The sequence below is a fragment of the Vipera berus genome (genome assembly GCF_964194415.1).
Source record: "Vipera berus genome assembly, chromosome: 5".
Lineage (NCBI taxonomy): Eukaryota > Metazoa > Chordata > Lepidosauria > Squamata > Viperidae > Vipera > Vipera berus.
This window is the reverse complement of record NC_138207.1, coordinates 61,581,500-61,599,338: the sequence shown is the minus strand read 5'-3', so window position 1 is coordinate 61,599,338 and position 17,839 is coordinate 61,581,500. Positions and strand designations below refer to the sequence as shown.

Genomic DNA, 17,839 nt, shown 5'->3' with positions numbered 1-17,839 from the left:
TTGCAACTTTTCAAAACTCTGGAAAAAGAAAACTTTAGAACAAAATGGATAATGTGTTAAAAGAATGTACCATAATCCTTTTGACAAGCTTTGCAGCACATTACAAATATTTTCATTGCCTTTGAGTGCAGATGTCTGTGCTATTTTGCCTTTGCCTTCTAAGCAGTAACGTCTTTTAATGGAAATGAAACAGCAAGAAAGTTACATGATTTCGATGACCCATTCAGGTTTTGTGTGGTCATTTTAACCATAAACCATTTCTTTTTTTGGAAACAGCATTCTAGTCATAGAGGTAACAATGGACAAAGAATAGTCTAGACTTTGGTTTTCTTGAAAGATTCTGGACATGTTAAGGCAAGATGCAAATATGCAGAATCACATTAATGAACTGCAGTGGATATAAGATGTACAATACTTCTGTCTTAAAAATACTTAGGAAAAAATAGGCACTTTAAACAAATTATTCTAGTAGAGTACAAAATACTAGTTTATAGCACATAATTCTTTAATAGCATACAGAAGAAAAACACTGAAATGCACTTTTATTGTATATTTTTTTATTTCACAGGAAACAAAAATACACTTTATATTGCTATCCCTTGCATAACAAGTAAATATGCACATACCCATTTCAAATATGATAGAGTGCATTTATTGAACTTTTTAAAAATCCTGCTTCTTTTCATGTTTGGGAATGTGATTACAATCATCTTCAGAACTTTTGGTCCCTCTGAAAAATGGACCTTTCCAGACCTTGAGGAAAGGCTTTGGAAGAAGGGAGTACAGGGTGTAAGAAAAGAAGATATCATTCACTTAGAGATATTCTTACATGTAGTCACTGGTCAGAGCATTTTTAGAATTTCCTGATTTTTTTTATTAGAAGTTTTGCTGGTTAACACAGGTACCATCAGTGGTATTTAAAATCCCTTGCAAAAGGATGTCACAGACAGCCTGGCACTGAAATTCCCATCACTGCTGGACATATCTGCTGATAGAAGTTGGGTTTAGGTGTTGCCCATCTGCAGTAAACCGTGAAAGGTAGAAGCATCTGGTAAGTAGCTATGATTTGGGCAGGATAACTGTTGATGACACCATTTGCCTAAAGCAAATCAGTGGACTCATATATTTCTTCAGAGTGGGAGATATTTCTTTTTGGGGGGGGAATCTCCCAAGAATATTTCAAATCTTAATTTGCATTGCTCATCTATGATGGTAATAAAGATTTGAGTGATTGATACTTTTATTTGCAAAAATGCTGTAAATGTTTTTATGAGAATATTCAATAGCTTAACAGTTGAGTAAAATATTAAATATTTGCAGGGTTTTTTAAAAAAAACAACACATCATTATCTACTTACCTGACATTCCTTTCTAGCAGATTCCAGTGATACCTATGTTCAGAAATCAGCTGTAATGTAGTCAATGATTTTGGTCTTTGTATAGCCACACTGATTTCCATGCAGAAATCTTAGGAAGTTTCAAAATACGTAGTGCTGATACGGGGATCCAAGACTTCTGCAGGTCTTGCATTTGAAAGAGGTAATGTTCTGGTTTACCTCCAAATTAAAATACAAATGGTATATTCTACCATTTTAATGATTAAAAGTACATATGGGTTTGTGCATAGGAACTTATGAGAAAGTCTTTATCAGTGATCTCTTTAGGGAAAGCTGATCTGCAGATATTTTGAATCCCTATAACAGCACTACATAGTTTTGCAGCTTCCAAAGATTTCTACTTGGACCAATCTGGCCAAAATTACTGACTAGGTTACACTGGACTCCACTAATTAGACAGTGCAAGTCTAAGGTACCAATTCTTGTGATCTGTTGATTATCTGTACAACTTTCAAATAGGGTCATTACATGAAATACCTTCATTAATAGGTCCTTAGGAAATGTAGAAATTTAAAAATTGGATTCTACATCAATAAAATTGCAGCAAAAGCTCAATAAATGCTAATACTTTTAATGTTCTGTTATCATTTTTTGTTTTATTAAATGAGTTTAGATTTTGGCATTAAGGTGGCAGTGCTGCCCAAGGGGTAATTCCACTTATTTTAGAGTTTCCCTGATCCCTTTTGCAGAACCATTGATTGTGAACTGCTGCCTGTAACACAAAGATTGATAAGTAGGATAAGATCTCTGGTGGCGCATGGTTAGAATGCAGTATTGCAGGCAAACTCGCAGCTCACAGCTTGGAATTTGATCCTGACGAGCCTCAAGGTTGACTTAGCCTTCCATCCTTCTAAGCTTGAGGTCGGTAAATGAGGACCCAGATTGTTGGAGGCAAAATGCAAAAAAATGTAAACTGCCAGAGAGTGCTATAAAGCACCATGGGGTGGTATATAAGCTTAAATTCTATTGCTGGGAGGGGGGAATCATGAAATCCATCATAAAGATCTAATTTAAAGTTGAGTGGGGTGCAACTGCTTAAAGTAGTTGAGAAATCAATAAATTTATTTAAAATCCATGATTTCAGTAACAAAAGCCATATTTGCATGAGATGTCAAAGCACTCAGCTTCAATGGAACTGTCAGTATGTTTGTGCTTTTGTGATAGGAACCCAAATGCTGTGCTGTTTTAACCCAATTATAGTTTTGGACAGGAAGCACATAGCCTTATTTTGTTTTGTTACAGTCTGTTAAGTTTTTGAATATGACTTTAAAAAATGCTAGCTAGGTTTTCCATCTGCATAAATACAAAACCTCAGCAAATTCCCTGTTGGAAGCTCTTTCAGTCTCAAAGTATTTTTTCTCACAATGACATTCTGCCATAGGTTCTAAAAAGAAATATTTAGTTTCTATTCTAATGAAAGAAGCCTATTTCTATAACCATACAAAAAAACTGGATTTTGGAAAATATTTTTATATAATCTTACAACAGATCATTATTTTGAATAATTTGTACTATTGAATATCCACATAGCTTCCATCTATCTCACATAACATCTTTTATTTATATAATTACCAGTGGTCACTTGCAATAATGGGTAAATAGAGAATACAACTTGTCAATTAGATTATTGTAGTCTACTAACATAACCAGTTCATTCGTCCTGTTTTGCTAGGTGGTAAGGAGAGCAAATTTAACAGAAAAATGCCAGTAGCAAGTTGGTGCCAATTATACTAGGGAAGCAAGTAACAGGATCATTGATAGTACTGTCCCATTCTAGCACTTCACTCATGAACAATTTCTGCCTTACTGCGCTTAGGAACTTTGTATTTTAAAATATCGAAGCCCAAGAAATCAAAATGGGATGTTACCTATTTTTTCTCTCTTTAATTCATTTACTTATGAACTGAAATAACTAAGAAGCACGAATGGGTAGGCACAATGAAATAACTGAATCAGATATGCTAACTGGCAAAAAAAAGTCAAGAGCGCAACAATTATAAGTTTCAACAACAAATGGCCATGTAGCAATGAAGAAACGGTACTGAGCAAATGATGGCTTTTTTAAAAAAAATAAAGTTTATTTTTGGAGGAAATTAAAAGACTTGACAGATTGTTTGCTTTTAAGTCTTGCCAGTACTTTTGTAGCAAACAGAAGCATGGACAATGACCAAGTTATGACCAAGAGTACAGAAGCCGTTAAAAATAAAGGGTTGAACATAGATAAGCAAGACAATGCAGAGAGAGATGGACGTTGTATTTAGGACAGATAATATATGATGAAAAATGTCAATAACAAGGAATATTGCAGATCATGCACGCTTAGGCTCAAGGAATATGTGGTTGAAAAAAATACATCCTTATTATGTACAGGTAGTCCTCAACTTATGACCACAATTGAGCCCAAAGTTTCTGTTGCTAAGTGAGATAGTTTTGCTCCATTATACAATCTTTCTTGCCACAGTTATTAGGTGAATCACTGCAGTTAAGTTAGTAACACAGTTGCTAAATGAATCTGGCTTCCCCATTGACTTTGCTTGTCAGAATGTTGCAAAAGATGATTCCATGACCTCGAGACATTGCAACTGTCATAAATACGAGTCAGTTGCCAAGTGTCTGAATTTTGATCATGTGACGATAGGGATACTGCAATGTCATAAGTGTGAAAAACAACTTAATTTTTTCAGTGTCATTTTTGTTTTTAATCCCATTTATATCCCGCCCTTCTCCGAAGACTCAGGGCGGCTTACAATCTAAAGCACAATGCGCTTAGCAATGTTTTAACTTTAAACAGTTGCTAAATGAACCATTGTAATTCGAGGACTAACTGTACAGTAATTTCAAAAGAATAAATAGCATTAATGATCACCAACCTTGGCTAGACATTGTACTGAAAGCAGGAAAATGGGGCAGGAAGGACACCACTGAGAATAGTGAGTTGCCTGAAATCAGAAAGTATGTATTTTTTGATAGATGGTAAAATATAAAGGTGATGCAAGAATACATTCTAACCTGGATTTCCTATTTTTGCCACCAACAAAAGGAAGCCATTTTGGATGAAAAATAGAATCACAATACTTTGAACATTATTTTGATTAGGATGCTAATAAAGTACATTTGTTCATATTAAGCTCCTCTTGTAACATGTAGATATCCTGGCAATAATATGGAAGTGGTTGATCACTGCCTTTTTAAAAATTCCTGGGATTTCTTAGTGAATTTGCCTGCAGGTATTAAGCATGTCTACTATTGTTTAGGTTTTTTTCTGATCAGCCAAAATCCATTAGGCATTATGAACAAATTGATATAATAGACATCTGTTAAAAGTTATCCTAACACTTTATTGCTTTTATTTACCAAGGTATGAGGATCTTCCAGCCTGTTTGCCTGGTTTTTATGAGGAACTTAGAATTAAACTTGCCTATCTTTACAAGAGCCATAATTATAGGCCACCAATATAGACAGCTGGCAGAAAAATATAGTGCCCCTTAAACATCTTCAAGCAGGAAATAACATTTCTTCAAATTGAACAATACATTCTACATTCTAACCGCTTTTAAAATTACACAGGGAAAGTATTATAGTTTTATTGTTGTTAAATTTCCATCACACAGTTGATACCACTTTATGAAGCAAGATAAAATGCTACTGTTTATTTAAATACTTTTTAACAATATCATCTGTCTCTTGGGAAAATACAGAAGTTATATTAAATGTGCTATTTTCTACATAGAACTGCTTTTCTTTATTAGTCTTTTGTTTTAAATTTTCTAAGAATTTTATTTTCTGCTTGTTGAGCTCCTCTGACAAAATCTTCATCTCACTTGGAGTAAGGCCTTTGGCTGGAAAACAAAACAAACGATGAAATGCTGTAGTTGAAACTTTATGTTATCTTAACGTTTGAGAAGGAAAAGCTATTACCTAAAAAGAAACATGGCTACAACTATAAAATAGATCAGTTATAAAGTCTAGGTCATAATGTGGTTCATTTCCGTTGGCTTAGGAGGTTCTACAATCAGCCACTGTAGTATAAAAAATATGTTACACGTGTTGTATAAACCCAGCCAGTTATGGCTTAGTCTATAAATCAGCTTATCTACTCCATAGGGTACACCACCAATATATACTAAGCTTTTGAGGGTTAATTTTATTTCTATGATACCCAACCTCCCAATAAAAAAACAACCAACTTTTCAACTGTGAGATTACTATCCTTCTCAGTATATTACAGCCAGCCCAGCGCTCTGATGTCTTGGCTAGAAAAGTCTAGTGTAATATATGAACCAGATCTGCCACTGCAGAACAGTGATGTGCCAAGTACTTTTCTACTGCCAATAATATATATGATCTCTTCTGTGTATGAAAACACTCGGTGCGAAAGCTGGCTGGCTGGCTGACTTTGGGACAGTCGCCCTCCCTCAGGCCATGACATTAGGCTCAAGAGACAAACCAGTAAGTCAATTCCTATTGCAACCAATGGATCAACACTCGAGTTATCTGAAAAAAGCAGACCCCGCCCTTGCAGTCAAATGCTCAGAAGGAAAATAAAAGTTACATTGCCTCGTGAAGTCATCCCTTGCTCAACATACCTTTAGCGTTTTGCATTGTTTCAGAGACCGTTCGCCTGAGAGCTTGATCAGCTTGATGTAGAACATTGCCTGCACATATAGCCCGATCCATCTCCTAGCCAAGATCAACCAAGGTTGTTTTAATAAGAGTTACTGATTCTTGGTCCATCGTAGGTATCCAGAATTCTGGACAGTAAGATGGACAGTGTCTAAATTTGATAAATTACAGGTTAGTTTGTATTCCCACAATACTGGAACAATTCCAGGTTACTTTCTGAAAGTTTTTCGCCTTCCCTGCCAAGTTTTGGCCTGGCCCCAAAGGGTCTGCTTTTTCTTCCAATTCTGCAGCAAGTTCCCTTCACAATCTTTATACGCAAGGGTTGAATGAACAGTATTGCCTTCTCCTCTGTAACTTTAGCTTAAATTGGGATATTGTAATGAAAATGGGAAATAATTCTTGAAATGAGCCATTTTGTTACCTGTATTCCTTCTCCACATAATCACTACATATTTTTGCCAATGATGAACAAGCTTCTTAAAGCCTTAGCAATTCTGTCAATCCTTTCCACCTCATTTGATGTCCAGAAATGTGTTTATTCAATTTTGAGAAAAAAGTTTCATGGCACCAAAGACTATAGGGTAACGGGGAAAAATACCAAGATCCAACTTTTGGGTTGTTTTCTCTGTCCAGAACTAGGGAGATGCAGTTCTGAGACATTTTCACCAATCTTTCTGCTTCAGATTAAAATTCTGTTTTATCAGATCATTTTCTAGGTTGCAGCTCTTCCTCCCCCCCCCCCAAGGTTATTCCCACATACAATTACATAATGCAACCTTTTCTCATGGCAACTTTCCATCAATTGAATTGAAAGAACAGATACTAAAGAACACATCTGAACCACTAGTGCAGGGGTGTCAAACTGCTGGCTTGCGGCCCCGTTGCATGGAAGCTGCGCCCACCCCACCTCCAGCAATACAAAGTAAGTCGTGACACATTGCGACACGTCACATGACACAGCGAGTTTGACACCCATGCTCTAGTGCATCATTACTGCCATCTGTTTGCAGCTTATAAAATTGGTGGTATTATTTCATTTAACCCTCTCACCAACATTAATAGTACTAAGTAGGATTTGCTTTTATATTTTCAGAATACAGTGTCTTTAGGCCAAAGATCAACATTTAAGAAACTGGTGATGGATTGTATAAAAAGCCCAGGAGAGAGTTTGGAAAATTTAAATTTTGTCTTAGGAACTTTAAAAATAGAAAACAATCTTAAGCAATAAGGTAAAGTGTATTAAGAGCCTTCTGAGTTGTAATCATTTTTTTATTCTACTCAGCTTTTGGGAAGCAAAAATTAAACAGTAAATGAGATTTATATTTTTATATAAATAATGTTTGGCTTCCATAGTGTGTGCAATCTGTGGCCTTCAAAGCGTGTGGCCTCTAAAGCCTCTCTATTAGTTGAACAAACATGTGACACAAATACCAAACATTGATTAGATACAATATAATTAAAATGAATCTGGGTTTTGCATCTATCCCATTTCACCCGCTTCTGAAGTGTCAACGACCAATTGTGTATTGGTCCCTTTTATCCAGTCTTTTGATCATTTTAATATCTTAATTTTAATGCCGATTGTTTTTAATGTTCTCATTGTTTTACATTATCCTTTTATGATGTTACAAGATGCTCAGGGTCACTTTATAGTGAGATGGGTAGCGTATAAATTTAAAAAAATCAATCAAAAATGCAATCCTCCATTTTAGAAAAAAACTGGACACTCCTGGTGTAAAACAATGAATAACTTTTCAGCTCTCTTGTTTATTTCTATCCATAATGTCAGGGGTTAAATATGTTATCCCCATAAATGGCTTCCAAATGTATAGAAAATTTCCTGAACTTGTTACCCACTGAATCCAAGGTACCTTTCCTTCTGTATTCTCTTCCATGGGTTTGACTGGGTTTTCCAAAGCAGAAGATAACAAATTAAACACCTGAAGACTGAAAAGAAATATAAAATTAAATTGCAAATGGATGCAAATGAATGACTAGCATCAAGGATAATGTCTGATAATGTCAATAACATCCATCTAAAAGGCTAAACCCTGAAAAAGTTCAATGTACAAACTGCAACTCAGTACGGAGGAATATGAATTTTTCTACAAGTAGAAGCCCTCCCCCTCCCCCATAGCTTCCAAAAGTGACTTTTACTAGGCTACGTGAGAAGTTTTCCTTTCCTCTGAAGCAAGAATTCTACAGAGAATGCCCAGAGACAATTATAAAAAGAATATAAATAATTGTTCCAATGAGATCACATACTTATCTTCTAATGAAAATTCAGCATTTTTCAGAATAAGGCTATTTTGCTCCCATGTGTATTTCTTCGGATTTGGACATTCTAACTTTTGTGCCATTGCAAATATGGTTTCTTCAGGTAATGGCTGCTTTCTCTGAGCGTTTCTCTCTAAACAAATTTCAACTTGGCAGTCTAGGAACAATTGACAGAAGCCCATGGAATCTAGAAAGTAATATATATATATGTATATAATTATCAAAAACAGTCATTTAAAACTCATTGCACATAGACTGTGTAAGATGCAAAAATCTTTACTGAAATTAAAAATTAAACAATGGGTTAAGGGACAATTAAACATTTATTAAATGTAATCACACAAAAAATCTGCTTAGCTATTTAAACAAGTTTTTCAGGTTAATTCTTTTGTCAATATGCAAGCAAGAGAATTTTAAAATGCGTATCTGCATTACATGAAAAATAGTTTTGGAATACTGAAGGTATTGAACAGGACCACGGGGTGATCGGTTTCCCCCTCCTGTGCTTATTAAGTGAGTGGATTACATTCTCCTTCAAATGAGAAAGGCTTCCCCCTTTGGTGTCGGTCTCTTAAGGCCAAATTTCTTTCAATACCAGAGGAAAAACCATGCTAGTTAGTTGCTGGCCAGGGAATTTGCTCAGCAGTTATAAAACCATCGAAACTCTAAAAAAACCCACCCCTTTTAACTATAATAGCTTAACATATGGTTTGCATTGCTGGGTTGTAAGGTTGAATTGCTGGTGTAAAATATAAAATCAAACTTACACTGGCGAGCTAACTGGTACACTTCATATCTCATGCTCCGATAATAAAAGTTGTCATCTAAAATAAAATATATTGGCCTGAGTGGAATGAAATCTATTAAATATTGACAAGATGCATAGTCTTTTGTTCCTGCAGATATTAATCCTTGTTCCATCAAACAGGAGACAAAACTTTTCCACGTTGTTTCAGTTCTGTTTGAAGGAGGAAAGTAATGGCATCCTATAATAAGAGCCTGAAGGAAGTGTTCAAGGTACAATAATAATTCATGCCGGTATGATCTCCAATGAGAAATCTATAATGTAAGAAGACAATTATTCACGTTAGATTACAGATTGGCTGCAATTTGGAGCTATCAACAGCAACAAACGCACTGTTATTTACCTCAGTGTAAAATGGAGATCGGTGTTCATCATATTTTGGTCACTGGCAATTTTTTCTGTCTAGCCACCTCATTCTATTTAACTTAAACCTTCCTCCACATACATATTTTGACAGAAAACTCAATTTCACCATAAGGGTACTGTTAGAGTCTTTCCAGAGAAACCACCAAAGTCTTGTTCCTGTTGGAATTGATTAGCAGCTAACCCTCTGAAAATTCACAGGCACGACTGGACAAAGGATTCAATGTAAAGCATTTAAAGGAGCATTTTGCAAAGTGCACGCGCATGAAGAAAGTGCCCTCCCTCAAAGCACAGAAGCATCTTTCTGAAGATTCGGCTCAATTGCTTTGAAGGCCTTTTCAGATTATCTCCATGTGCATGTGTGTTCAGAGAAAACACTTCTTGCTGGAACAGTCTGCGAAGCAAGCTGTGTATGCATAGACTTGCAAAAAGCAGTGCAGCTAAGCTTTCTGGAATATGTGGCTGCTTTAATTCTTTGAGGAAGGATGGTTTTGCTTATGTCCACATTTGGGAAATACCTCTTCATATATTTTGTACAGCTCTTGTAACAACCTCTACAGAAGGACAACCATCACTGCAGCCCTCCATTGATCTGGTCTTTATGGCAGAGTGACTAGACGGAAGCCTCTCCTTGGTGCAAAACACATGAAAACCAGCTTGGACTTTGCAAAAACGCACCTGAAGGACTCCCAGACTTTGAGGAATAAGATTCTCTGGTCTGAGGAAACCACAATTGAACTGTTTAGCCTCAATTCTAAATGTTATGTCTGGAGGAAACCAGGCACCGCTCATCACCTGCCCAATACCATCCCAACAGTGGAGCATGATCATGGCAGCATCATGCTGAAGGGGTGTTTTTCAGCAGTAGGGACTGGGAGACTGGTTAGGGTTGAGGGAAAGCTGAATGGAGCAAAGTACAGAGATATCCTCAATGAAAACCTGCTCCACAGTGCTCAGGACCTCAGACTGGGCCAAAGGTTCACTTTCCAATATGACAACAATCCTAAACACATAGCCAAGACAACATAGGAGTGGCTTAGGGAGAACTCTATGTATGTCCTAGAGTGGCCCACCCAGAGCCCTGACTTGAACCCTACTGAACATCTCTGGAGGGACCTGAAAATGGCTGTCCAGCAACAGTCGCCATCCAACCTGACTGAGCATGAGAGGATTTGCAAGGAAGAATGGCAGAAAATCCCTCAATCCAGGTGTGCAAAGCCTGTCACATCATACCCAAAAAGACCCGAGGCTGTAATTGCTACCAAAGACACTTTAACAAAGTAGTGAGTGAATGGTTTGAATACTTATGCCAATATGATATTTCAGTTTTCTTCTTTTTCAAAAAAATTTCAGACATTTCTAAAATTCTGTTTTCACTTTGTCATTATGGGGTACTGAGTACAGATTAATGAGGAAAAAAATGAATTTCAACAACCGTAGAATCAGGCTGCAGCATAACAAATTGGGCAAAAGTGAAGTAGGTCTGAATAGTTTCTGAAAGCACTGTACACACACATGTATGTACAGTATGTAGTTCTTGACTTATGACAAGTCACTTAACCGTTTTAAGTTACAACAGACCTTCCAGAGCTACTTAATACCCATTTTTGAAGTTATGATGGCTACACTCCCCCCATTACTATGTATACAATACTAATTTCAATAATGGAAAAGGGGCATAAGAAGATGTTCTGTAAAAGCTTACACAGCAATGTTTTAAGGTACTGTAAAACTCTTTTACTTCTCTCAGTATAACTCTCTTAACAGTATCAGTTAGGTTAATATTAATCTGCTAAACATTATGCATTTATTCAAACATTACTTTTTATTCCCTCAAAGTAATCATATATAAAAATACTATCAAAATTTAACATCATGATGGTGATTAATATAAATATTACAATTAAAGAACAAAACAGTAAAATTCAGATACAAAACTATTTCCAATAGCATATTTCTGTATGCTTTAAAAATGCAGGCTAGTATTGATGTTCATGTTATTAAATATACAGAAGCATTTTAAAAGATTGATGTGTTCTTAATTATTTTTACTGAAAATGTTAATATATTCTGTTAATGTAAAATAAACTAATTGCTATGAAAATAAAGTCACAGAAAATGTGAATTAAAACTAAAATGACGTTTTATTAATGTTAAGGATTTAATGAATTAATGATAAATTCATATGCTCCTTTTATACCCAGCTTATACGTGTAGTAGCAAATTTAGGACAACATATACTCAAGATAACCTTCACTGTTAATTTTAAAAATAAAATATTGAATTAACTGAAGGGCAATGAATAACTCCAAAACGTAACAGAGCAATGACAACAAGCAATGTGTGTACACACACACACATGTACACACACCCTTAATGCCTTCATTACACCAAACTGGGATTTAACTCTGGTTTATTCTCATAATTTGCTATTTATCGTTGATTAACTTACTGATTTTGCATTAAAAAACATGCAGTGAGAAAATCTTCTAACTGCCCAGAGTCTTCTGAAGTAAATGATAATACATTTGATTAAATAAACTCTGCTATATCTCTTGCCCTGATCTTACCTCTGTTTGACTGAATGCTTCCAAAGGAATGAGATTGTCATAACTGAGAAGAATGCAAGACCATCCTTTGCGCTTCCTCAAGAAGGAACTCAGTTCTTGTGCTGTGCTAGTTTTACCTGCTGCTGGTAAACCACAAAGCACACACAATCCCAGCTGATGGCCACCAACTCTCTCTTGTTCCATGGTTTTCCCTGGATGAAACTTCTGTGAGACCAAGGAATTGACTGTTTGATGTTCTGCATTAACTTAAGCTTGCACATGTTTGCTATTTCACATGAAGAATGATCAGAAATGCCAGAACTGAAGGGACAATTGCTTTGTCTGAATACATTGTTTTGTGACAGCTTTTGTTGCCGCACTTTTCCTAGTTAAAAGAACAAAGACAATTAATTGCTCATAATAAATAACAGAGAAACTTGAGTTGTTACTGTTGCAGATAATTGACAGAACATAAAAAAACACATGCAAAGACCGGAAAAGAGGGTGATCTATTTTTTAAAATAATAACATTTTGATGTTTATTTATTAGAATTTTATTCTGCCTTTATTACTTTATAAGTAATTCAAGGTGGTGAACATAGACACCTTCCTATTTCCCCCACGTTTTCATTTTTCTTAGGTTTTGAAATAAATCAATAACTATGATTTATGGTTATCATATTGTTTGTGCAATAACCAACAGTAATTTTTTAAAGTAACTTAAAGAAATTAAAGGAAGTTAAAATAAGATGAGCATTACTGCCACCTACTGATGTTAACTATAAATAAAAAACCCCAAATTTTCAGTAACGCCAATTATTGCGATTTAAAAACAGCGCTAAATGAAAAATAGAAATTTGGAAACAAAATTATTTCACAACCTTATAACCCTCACTACTGAGCATTTCATTTTGTTTTAAATTGGTACTAAAGATGAATCTTGATAGGTTTATGAACTAATGGGACGGACACTTGCTTTGTGCTCTTATTAGGGAATTCAGGTGTAGCAATTTCAAAACTTTTCAGTAAAACGGTGAATTTATACCAAGGGATGTGTATCATCTTAATCTATCTTGTTCGCATGTACAAGGCTCAATAAGAGCCTTGGTGGAGCAGTGGGCTAATGCCTCCTTAAGTAACACCAGCTGCCTGCAATTAGTGCAGGTTCACATCCCACCAGGCTCAAGGTTGACTCAGCCTTCCATCCTTCCGAGGTAGGTAAAATGAGGACCCAGATTGTTGGGGGCAATAAGATGACTTTGTAATAATGCCGCTTGGGGGGTGTATGAAAGCCCTAATAAGCAGGCATATACATAGAATGAAGGCTACTGCTAAGCTTGTAAGCCGCCCTGAGTCTTCGGAGAAGGGCGGGATATAAATGGAATTAAAAAACTGAATAGCCATTATCTTTTTTTTTAAAGAAATACTCTAGGCATCTCTCTTGAGTTTTGGTAGCAGCGTCTTCTTCATCCCCCCCCCCGCCCGGATTTTCAGAGTCCCCAGTTCAAACCACTCGCTGAACTAAGCCACTGAAAAATGAGGCAGTGGCTGTCACAACCAGGCCATGTCTGTTAAATGTTAAGCCTGGTTCCAGGGGCAGGCGGGCGTGATTTAGCCTATTTGGTTATTTAATGCATTAGGCCAGAGGTCTTCAAACTTGGCCCTTTTATGACTTGTGGACTTCAACTCCCAGAATTCCTCAGCCAGCTTGACTGGCTGAGGAATTCTGGGAGTTGAAGTCCACAAGTCATAAAAGGACCAAGTTTGAAGACCCCTGCATTAGGCAAACACAAGAAAACGGGTCAATTCAGTATTCAGATTAAATAGATCGTCCAGCCAGTGTTTAAAATATTCTCTTTGCCACTTACCTTCTCTCCCAGACTTGTTTACGCAGCCGCCGATGGTGCTTTTTAGCGTTCACCTTCCTTTGCCAGCAATTTCCCTTTTTCCCAGCCAAGAGAAAAAACAGCTGTTCCTACCACCATCTCTACCTTGAGAGCTCGTGCCAGCGACACTCTGTCTTCAGAAAGGGGGGGAACTCTATCATCCGCTTGTGAAAGTCCAGACGAGTTTACGCGTTGAATTCTGGGAGTTGAAGTCTCCCCTGCAACACCCTGCTCTAGAATTTGAAATCATAGTCAGAAGTGGTTTCCACCTCCTTCCACAAGCCACGCGGGCTGAATTCACCCAGCACACAAACGAGCAAATCACTATTTAGTTTTAATGTGCGACAAAGACAGATGAATATAAAAGGGGAACTGCACGTAAGTGCTTATACACGTGAGGTTAACTCGAACCTAAATCACTCAAACAGCTGCAGTGGGAATAAGAACAAGAATATTATAAAATTTTCAGCTCCATATAGTCAATGTAACCCAGCCGGTCTTCCACTTCGAGCTTTATAGTCTGCTTTGCTTCTCCCTGGCAAAAGAGAGCGAAGGCGTGGAAACAAGCAGCTATCCCAAAGGCTGCCTGCCTCCAACGTTCACACAACCTGACCTACGATCGGCTGAGCACGCCGCTGGAACGGCATTAAGGTGCGGAAACCAAAGCAGAACTTTTGCTCATTTTCAGGAATGAGGAAAAAGAGTCGCCGAAGAGCCAATGGGAAGAGAAGTTTGTTGGCCCACAGCTATCGTGCCCCCGGCGCCCAGCTTGCTTCTGATTGGGTGAAAAGCAATAGATTGAAGATTTGGGCTAACCTGAGAGGTAATACCCTTCCGCCACCCAACCGTTTTCGAAGGAAGATCTTAGGACTTACGGAATTGTCATTAGTTGCAGCTGGATATACATACACTAAAGCAGCGTTTTTCAAACTTGGCAACTTGAAAATAGAGGGGACTTCAACTCGCAGGATTCCTGAGATTGAAGTCCACACATTTTATAAGTTAGCAATTTTGGAAAACACTGCATAAAGCTTTATGTGGTTTGCTCTGGGCAACTCTGATGCTTTGGAATGATTTTCGAGGCTCAGAATGGGATCTGTAGTTCCTGCAGCCTGGATTGCCTTTCTGTGGACCACTTTCCTGTGATGAGAACTGGTGGTATAATGCTCAGCAGATGTTTAGAATGTTGTTTTCTCACCCTGTTGTGTAGCTCATTGCAGAATGGAGGCTCCATTCTGAAGAGATGTACAGGAAGTCACTATGAATTGACAATAAGAATCACATTTAGATCTATGGTGGAAACAACTTGGGGAACTTTAGATAGACAATTTCTAGCGCTTCTTATTTAAAAATGAGGAACAAGAGAAAATCTACAAGATAAGGAAAAACAGTAACCTCAGAATGAAAAGTAAAGTAAAAAAAGGAATTGTACACAAATCTACATAAATATACACGTAACTGTGCATGATGTTAAATGAATAAGTGAAACCTGCCAGTGCAGGAATAACGCTAGGAAGAAGATATTAAATAGGATCATTTTTGGACTTCCGGTGGCGGCGCGGCGCCGGAGACAGCCTTTTCGGGCTGCCCGCGGCTCAGCTGTGTTGTTTTCACCCGAAACAGCGCCGATCAGCTGTTCGGGTGAATTTGAAGCCCCCTCCTCGGGAGAAGAGGAGGGGGAGAGGCCCCAGGTAGGGGTTGAGTTCTCCGGGGCCGCCTGAGCTTAAAGCTTGGGCGGCTGAAGGATTGAACTCCCCCGTAGCCTGGGTTGCTCCCAGCTGTTCAGCGTCTCCGCTCCGTGATTTCTGGAGCGGAGCCAGGCGTTTGCGACCACCCCTGCCAGAAGGAAAGACCATGGAATAAAAAGAGCAGGCAGAGCGGTACAGGAGGATAAGGTGAAGAGGACTTTTATTTTTGCTCTCTAGCTTAATGGACTTTATAAACTTAAAGTGAAAGTGCGTCACAAGTGAAAGTAAAAAGATGGCGGCTAAACCTCCCCCAAAAACTCTTCGGAGTGCTGGAACTTCTCCGGTACAACAGACATCATTGCAAGCTTTGCTTCCTCCCGCTGCACTGACATCGAAGGACTTACAAGATGCTCTTGAAAAACATGCCCAGGTAATTTTGGAATCAATGGGTGATAAATTGGCAAAGATGGAGGAGAAATTGGAGGAGAGGATGGAGGAGAAGTTCAGTGCGATGAGGGTAGACATTTTGTCTACAGTGCGTAGTGTGGCTGAATGTGTGCAAGATCTGGATGAAAAAGTGGAGGACTTGACTCAAAAGAATGCCATATTAGAAGCAAAGGTATTGGAGAATGAAGATTTAAGAGACAAAATGGACAGAGAACTGTGTCTAGTTCAATATTACCAGATGCAATATGCTGTTAGAATCAGAGGTTTAAAAGAAAATGTTAAGGAAGATCTAAAGCAGCTGATTTCTGAAGCTCTGGAAGCAGTATTGGGTCAGCCAGCATCTGAAATAAAGGGAGGCATGGATAAAGTGTTCCGTGTTAACTCATGGATTGCTAGACAGAGAAAGTTACCTAGAGATGTGGTGGTATATTTTGCAAAGAGGGAAATTAGAGATGAAGTTATTCAAGCTGCCTATGATACTAAAGTTGTGATTGCTGACCAAGAAGTTTTGGTTTTAAAAGAAATTCCTCCAAAGATTTTAAGGAGAAGAAAAGATTATGCATTTCTTGTGCAAGAGCTCAAACAACGTGATATAAGGTTCAGATGGGAGATTCCAGTTGGATTAGTGGCGATGCATGAAGGCAAAAGGTACCGTCTGGTCACTGTGACACAGGCGCGGGATTTTTACAACAATGTTTTAAAAGCAACCCCACTATCACTTCTGGAAGCTGCAAAGGGATCTGGAGAAGGAAAACTTCAAGAGGCTGAAGCTGGACAGACAGAGGAGAATGGTGCTGGAGGAGATCAAGCTACAACTTCTTTGGCTGATCCTGGAGAGCAGAGGGTGACGCGTGCTGCTTTAAAACGAGCAAAAAAAATAAAAGAACAAGATCAGCAGAAGTCTATGGAACTTCCAAAACGTACTTACAGCCAAGCAGTGGGAGGAGCACGGCCTAAAGGAGAGCCTATTAAAGATGTGCTCCAACAGCTTTGGGATGACATGCATGGTGACTAAATTCTTAACCTGGAACGTTAATGGACTAAATTCACCACAGAAGAGGAAGAAAGTTTTTCAATATTTAAAACAATTCAAGATAGATGTTATATGTTTGCAAGAAACGCATATTAGGGCTATGGACCAAAAGTATTTATTGAACTTAAGGTTGGGCACGCAATTTGTTGCTTCTGCAATGAATAAGAAAAATGGAGTGGTTGTTTATGTTAAAAGTGCCTTAACAGCGGACTTAATTGAAGCAGATAAGCATGGAAGATACGTTATGATAGAGTTGCTGTTAGAAGGTAAAAAGACGCTTTTAGTTGGATTATATGCTCCTAATCAACAACAAGCTGATTTTTTTAGTTTACTTCACACAAAGCTTACTCAGTTGGATTATAAATCGTTTATTTTTATGGGGGATTGGAATGGTGTTTTGGACGTACAGATGGATAAGGCTGGTTCTTTTAAACACGTTCCAAGTCATGCTAGACTGCCTAAATCCTTTTTTGAAATGAAGGATGACTTGGAACTGCGAGATATTTGGCGTGAAATACATTTGCATGAAAAGGATTATACTTTTTTTTCTGACAGACATCAATCTTTCTCCAGGATCGATTTTATTTTGCTGACTAATGACTTTTTTTCAAGGATTAAAAAGGTGAAGATATGTGCAAGAACTATTTCTGATCACAGCCCAGTTTGGCTAGAGATTAATAAGGAGAATAGAGATAGGCGCTCGTGGCGCGTAAATGAGAATTTGTTTAGAAATCAGAGAAATGTGGAAGAATGTAAACAGCGGATGAAGGA

At 37.7% G+C, this 17,839-nt stretch overlaps 1 protein-coding gene across 4 annotated transcripts; it reads right to left on the bottom strand.

Annotated features, from left to right (window-relative positions):
• Positions 1–596: 596 nt before the first annotated feature.
• Positions 597–14,024, bottom strand: PSTK (phosphoseryl-tRNA kinase). 4 transcript variants are annotated; one of them, XM_081329296.1, is made up of 8 exons: positions 13,883–14,024; positions 12,036–12,399; positions 9,065–9,356; positions 8,286–8,484; positions 7,892–7,967; positions 5,984–6,077; positions 4,268–4,336; positions 597–765 (listed from the first exon to the last, which is right to left on the bottom strand). In XM_081329296.1, the coding sequence occupies exons 2-8, from the start codon at positions 12,216–12,218 to the stop codon at positions 713–715; spliced, it is 966 nt and encodes a 321-aa protein (XP_081185422.1). In that variant the 5' UTR covers positions 12,219–12,399; positions 13,883–14,024; the 3' UTR covers positions 597–712. The 4 variants fall into 4 exon arrangements, with proteins under 4 accessions (XP_081185422.1, XP_081185420.1, XP_081185423.1 ...); XM_081329294.1 differs by lacking the exon at positions 597–765 and having other exon boundaries at positions 3,453–5,236; positions 7,874–7,967; XM_081329297.1 differs by lacking the exon at positions 597–765 and having other exon boundaries at positions 3,453–5,236; positions 7,878–7,967.
• Positions 14,025–17,839: the final 3,815 nt, after the last annotated feature.

Coding starts and splice junctions, on each gene's coding strand:
- PSTK (XM_081329294.1), bottom strand. CDS start 12,218: ATGGAACAAGAGAGAGTTGGTGGCCATCAGCTGGGATTGTGTGTGCTT. Junction 7,968..8,285: donor GAATTTTCATTAGAAGATAA/GTATGTGATCTC, acceptor ATTTCTTTTCAG/TCTTCAGGTGTTTAATTTGT. Junction 5,237..5,983: donor AACAATGCAAAACGCTAAAG/GTATGTTGAGCA, acceptor TTTGTTTTCCAG/CCAAAGGCCTTACTCCAAGT.